Genomic DNA, 5,948 nt, shown 5'->3' with positions numbered 1-5,948 from the left:
GCTCCCAAAGTCTCCAAGAACCGTCAATGATGAGATAATACCAAAAGACACCCAAAAAACGACTATATTGTGGCAGTTACACTTTTCACGTTCAGGCACCACCGTAAATTACGGCTCCACCGTAATTTACGGTGGTCATCAAAATGTTACGGTGGATCAAGCCTGATTTACGGTGCAAGATAAATGGGAAAATGGGTCACCGTAAATTACGGTAGTACCGTAATTTACGGTACCAAGCTATCTTCACTTCTTTGTTTTGTCTTGTGTTCTTCTCTCGACCCGTTTTCACCAAAGCATCCATAAGCATCCATAAGCTGCCTTTTATCCATCGCTTATCTCCTAATTTGCACCTGAAACATAAGCATCGTAGTTATCTAATTCAAGATAATTACACGGCTAAATAGAGGATTATTTCATGTTTTAACACACTTAAGGGTTGTCCAAAGGACCACCCGTCACATCCCCACACTTAACCGTTGCTTGTCCCAAGCAACTCATCAACATAGCTTCGAAACAAGTGATCAAATCAAGCCAAACAAATCATGCAATTTCTTTACCAACCCCTTTTTAATGCCCAAGCAATACACCCCTCACAAATTCTCTCCTCTCGGCTACAAGTGGAAACTAGCAAAGATAAGCTAGACACACACTAGGCAAACGGGTGGTTGCGCAATCATAAGCTTGTACCTGAATCAACTATACTCCTATAACGGGTCAAACATGAATGCAAATCAAAGGGGCTTAAAGGTTGTAACGTGGCTAGGTGTATGGGTAGGAAATGGAATATATATGAGTAGCGAAAATTCAACCCGGTCTTTTTATTACAACTACCAAAACAACTAACAAAGACATACTACTATATACAAGACAATGAAACCTTCTTTTTTTTTTCTTTTCTTCTTTTCTTTCTCATTTTTTTTCTTTTCATTGTTTTTTTTTTTTTTTTTTTTTTTTTCAATCATAATACATTAACCATAACTATTTCAAACTAATAAACTACTAATTATATCACTAATGCTATAAGACCGGGTCAAATTTGGGTACATTTTCAAGTAAGTAGCTAGGGGAAACAAATGATAGGCTTTAGGCACAAAATTGGCAACTAAATGACCAAACCCCCACCCCTCTCACTACCATGCTCATATATATAATTTATGAGGTCCAACCCCCCAAATCCCACACTCACTCACACAACCGACGAGGCTACCTAATGCCCTTATCCTTTCTACATTCATGTCTAACAAGGATTCAAAATTGCATTCAAGCACAAGTTCTAACGCACCCCCACCCGTAGCCACTCTCATTAAAGATTATTTATATACATGTGTGGCTACAACTCTCACCAAGAATGAAAAGGGTAATAAGGGTTGCCGGTGCATTGACTTGGGGACAAATTAGGGCGACAAGATTTCATATTGTTTTGCTCGGCTTAAAATTTTTCAAAAATCTTCGAAAAATTCCCCCCATCCCCACACTTGGGATACATTGTCCCCAATGTATGGCTTTGGGAGGATTTGATCACATCCTCAATCAACATCCGCAAAAAGCTTTTGTCTCAAACCCCAAATTTCTTTTTGTATTTTTTTCTTTTTATATTTTTTTTTATGTTTTTTTCATTTTTGAACGCAACACCACCAACCAACCAAACCCAACAATCAATCATATGATCAATCACCACCCATCCTCCCACCATAATCAACATAAACCAACAAATATATACAAACTATACAAGAGAGAGAATACCACCTGATCAATAATAACGCGGTCCTGGGGGCCCAAAAATGGACGACATCATATCGCTCCATTCTCCAAACCCGAACGAGCCGCTACTGCTTCCCTCTTGTTGTTGTGGTCCCTCTTGCCATCTTGGATCAAGCCACTGAGAATGGTGGAGTTGTGGCGTCGGATACGAAACGCTGCCATCATATGGTGGCAATGAGGCATAATCCACATGTTGTGGATCCTCAACCACCGGCCTCCCAGCATGCCAGTCCGCATGCATTCGCCTCATCTGATCATCGTGATATCGGTTATTCATTTCCACTTCCTGCGAATAGGCATGAGTCCGGTGCCATGATTCATTGCGGTCGAGGCTATGTTTAAGTGCCCGCTCAATACTAGCGCTATTCCGCGTGCCTTGATCAAATAACGACCTCTCCGGACCCGACCAAGTATCAAAGATGGCCGCCGGCGGGCGTTGGCTCTCGATCACCTCCTGCATTGAACCACTATAAGCCCACCCCGGCTCATATGGTTGCTGCGCATAGTCGTAAAATGTGCCACCATGACCACCATGAAAAGCCCCAAAACCAACATTTGCACCACCCGTTGGCTCGTCTGCGTAATCGTCATCTCCACTCGGAACTAACTCTTCATCACTCTCAGGTTCATCCGGTTCTCCCGGTAACAATTCCCTTGCCCCTAATTTCAACGCCCTCCACCGTTGACCCTCCGATTTCAGCTTGTGATAACGTTCAGACGAAGTGTATGTCCAAACGTTTCCCAACCTATCCAAAGTAAAAGGCAAGTGCCTTTTCGTTAAACCACGGTCTTCAGATGTGAGTGCCTTCTGCTGTTTCATTAAGCCCGTTATGATGCGACAGTACGGGACAATGTCTCTCCCGTATTTGTTCCGACATATCCACAAATGGTGCATGATCAAGTAGCGGATTGGAAACCGTGGGGACCCGTGCATCAATGAGTACAGAACAGGTATCTCTGGAAACCTCACCTGTTCTTTATCCCCTCTCCTTGGGATGACATTAAGTAAACAGATCGTATGCAAGAGCTTGGCTTCTATCTTCAGATTTTTTCGGTATAACACGCCACCATACCTACCGGGCAAAAACAAATCAGCCAACATACTGTTCCATGTCACGTGCTTCTCGGGTTTGAGCAACAAGTCATCAAGCGTGGGAATCATGTATTCCCTAGCTGGAAGACTATCATATTTTCCCAACTTCTTCAAAGTATCAAATGACATTTCAACTGGTACCCCATGTACCGTCCCAATCAACTTCATTTGTGATGGCCTATAGAAGTTTTCACACTTAAGTGTTGCCATCCACTCCTGAATTTCAGTCAAAAACAAATTGCTCTTATCCTTATCCCAACACTTGAGTGCTCCTTCCCAACCCAAAGCACGGAACTTGTCATACACCCCGAACTGGCCCAACTGAGGCTCATCAACATCTCTTTCACAGATGAATGCGGCCGCTTTATTCTTTAACTTGTTCATGCAATCGTTATACAAAGTTGGCTGCCAAATTTCGGGTTGGTCATCCAATGACCCCGAATTCCACACTGGTTTATCTCTTGGGTTTAACTGCATCTCTTCTTCTTCCTCGCTTTCGCTTTCACTAACCCTACCAAGATATTGCCTCTTCTTCGATGGCTGCTCCTTCTCCTTGCCTTTGCCTCTTGACGAGGATGAACTTGAACCAGGCTTTTCCTTTGTCCTTGCCATTTCTACACACATGAAGAAACAACAAAACAACACAAAAATTAGCATTCTTTTCACAAATCATCCCCACACTTGCTTGTTGCCATGGTTGTAGATGTTAGTGAACCCAAAATGTATCAAGAATTTACAAAAAATTGGGCATGATGTCTCTACAATGTAGAACATCCCAAAAGTTCACTACTTTAACCAACATTCCTACATCTACAACCATCAATCATGTTCAATAACAATTTCATACTCATATCCTAGCAACAAGCAAGTGGGCAAGAACATATAACCTAAATCACCTTATTTTTCACAATGCATCTTCATAATATAGTAGATTAAGTGTTCATACCTTGTTTCAAGATGAGAGGATGCTTGTGAAACTAAAAATCCAAAAACCCCCAAATTATCTCAACCTAGGGTTTCAAACTTCGACCCCAAAACCGCGTTTTCTCTGGAATTCCTCCTCACAATCACGAAGCTTGTGAAAAATTAGTCAATTTAGACCAAAATCTCACTTGATTTGGGCAAGTATTGAGGATTTGATGAAGAGAATAAGGTGGAAGAAGACTATGGAGTTTGTGGGTTCTTTGGAGAAGAAGAGGTGGAAAGGTGAGAAGAGAATGAGTGGTTAGGGTATAATGCACGTGACAGGCTTTTTTTGTTTTCGTTTTTATTATTTTTTTTTTTTTTTATATATACACACGGAACTGAACCGACGGAAACCAATTCGCTGCGTACCGTAATTTACGGTCTCACCGTAAATTACGGTGAGACCTGGATGTCAAAAATACACCGTAATTCAGGCTCATCTCACCGTAAACCTCACCCAATTTTTTCACCACCGTAAATTACGGCATTACCGTAATTTACGGTAAACTCTGGGCTTCAATTTGTACCGTAAAACAGGAGGTTTTTACCATAAATCCCAAAAAATTGTTAACTCCCACCGTAAATTACGGCTCCACCGTAATTTACGGTGGACACTGGGCATCTCCATTTTTGATAAAACTTGAAATTTATGGACCAAATTTTTTAGATTTTTAAATTTTTCGATTTTTTTATGTTTTTTAATTATTTCAAAAACTTGGAAAATCACCCTACCCCCTCAAAAATCCCGTGTTGTCCTCAACACGATGTAAGAGCAATTCACGACCCGAATTTCCCCACACTTGTTTCGAACACGGACTTCGAGAAGCTATGGCAATCGTGCAAAAATACAAAACAAAACAAAATGAAACTACTATGTACACTACCACCAAACCTGGGCCTCTTAAGATTGTTCCTCCTCAACCGGGCGTAGGATGTAGCCCGCTTTGTCAAGCTCCAAATTGTTGATGTCATTGCCATCCAAATACGGCTTTAACCGGTGACCGTTCACCGTTTGTTGTTTCAATGTTCGCTCGTCTTGAATGTCAACATCTCCGAACCTTCCCACTCGTCGGACAACATAAGGGCCCATCCACTTGCTCTTGAGTTTCCCCGCGAACATTTTCAACCTTGAATTGTATAACCACACTTTTTGACCCACTTCAAAGTTCTTCTTCTTTATCTTCGCATCATGAACCTTTTTCAGTTTGTCTTTGTATGCGGATGCACACTCATACGCTTGGTCCCTTATCTCTTCAATTTCATTCAGTTGAAGCTTCCTCGCCCGACCCGCTTCATCATAGTCCGCATTCACTGTTTTAATTGCCCAATATGCCCTATGTGCCAACTCCATAGGCAAATGACATCCTTTCCCGTAAACCATTCGATACGGAGTGGTATCAAGTGGGGTTTTGAAAGCCGTGCGATATGCCCACAATGCATCATCAAGCTTGCTTGACCAATCTTTCCTATCCGTTCTAACCGTCTTCATTAGAATTTCTTTGATTTGGCGGTTAGATACCTCCACTTGACCACTCGTTTGTGGGTGGTACGGTGTAGCCACACGGTGATTCACACTATATCTCTTCAACAACTTTCCAAAATTGAAATTTTTGAAATGTGAACCACCATCACTTATTATCACCCGAGGTACACCGAAACGAGAAAAAATGTTGGATTGCACAAACTTACATACAACGGAATGATCGTTGGTCCTTGTGGCAATAGCTTCAATCCATTTCGACACATAATCAACCGCAACCAATATGTATAAAAACCCATTTGAGTTTGGGAAAGGACCCATGAAGTCTATTCCCCAAACATCAAATACCTCCACTACCAAAATTGGTTGCAACGGCATTTCATCACGTTTCGAAATGCTTCCCATTCTTTGACAATTGATGCAATTTCGGGCATACTCACGAGCATCCTTGAAAATCGTGGGCCAATAAAACCCACTCGATAACACCCGATAGCCTGTTTTATTCCCACTAAAATGGCCCCCACATGCGGATGAATGAGCATGGGTCAATATCTCTAAAACTTCAGTTTCGGGAACACATCTTCTTATCACTTGATCAGCCCCGATTTTGAACAAGTCGGGTTCGTCCCATATATATTGCTTCACTTG

General features: G+C 41.8%; 1 protein-coding gene across 1 annotated transcript; it reads right to left on the bottom strand.

The window, feature by feature from the left end:
* Nucleotides 1-1,303: 1,303 nt before the first annotated feature.
* On the bottom strand, nucleotides 1,304-4,045 carry LOC110897413. The gene is made up of 2 exons (XM_022144172.1): nucleotides 3,801-4,045; nucleotides 1,304-3,468 (listed from the first exon to the last, which is right to left on the bottom strand). The coding sequence occupies exon 2, from the start codon at nucleotides 3,464-3,466 to the stop codon at nucleotides 1,751-1,753; it is 1,716 nt and encodes a 571-aa protein (XP_021999864.1). The 5' UTR covers nucleotides 3,467-3,468; nucleotides 3,801-4,045; the 3' UTR covers nucleotides 1,304-1,750.
* Nucleotides 4,046-5,948: the final 1,903 nt, after the last annotated feature.

This window comes from Helianthus annuus, chromosome 13 (assembly GCF_002127325.2).
Source record: "Helianthus annuus cultivar XRQ/B chromosome 13, HanXRQr2.0-SUNRISE, whole genome shotgun sequence".
NCBI lineage: Eukaryota > Viridiplantae > Streptophyta > Magnoliopsida > Asterales > Asteraceae > Helianthus > Helianthus annuus.
This window is presented reverse-complemented; position numbering and strand designations above follow the sequence as displayed.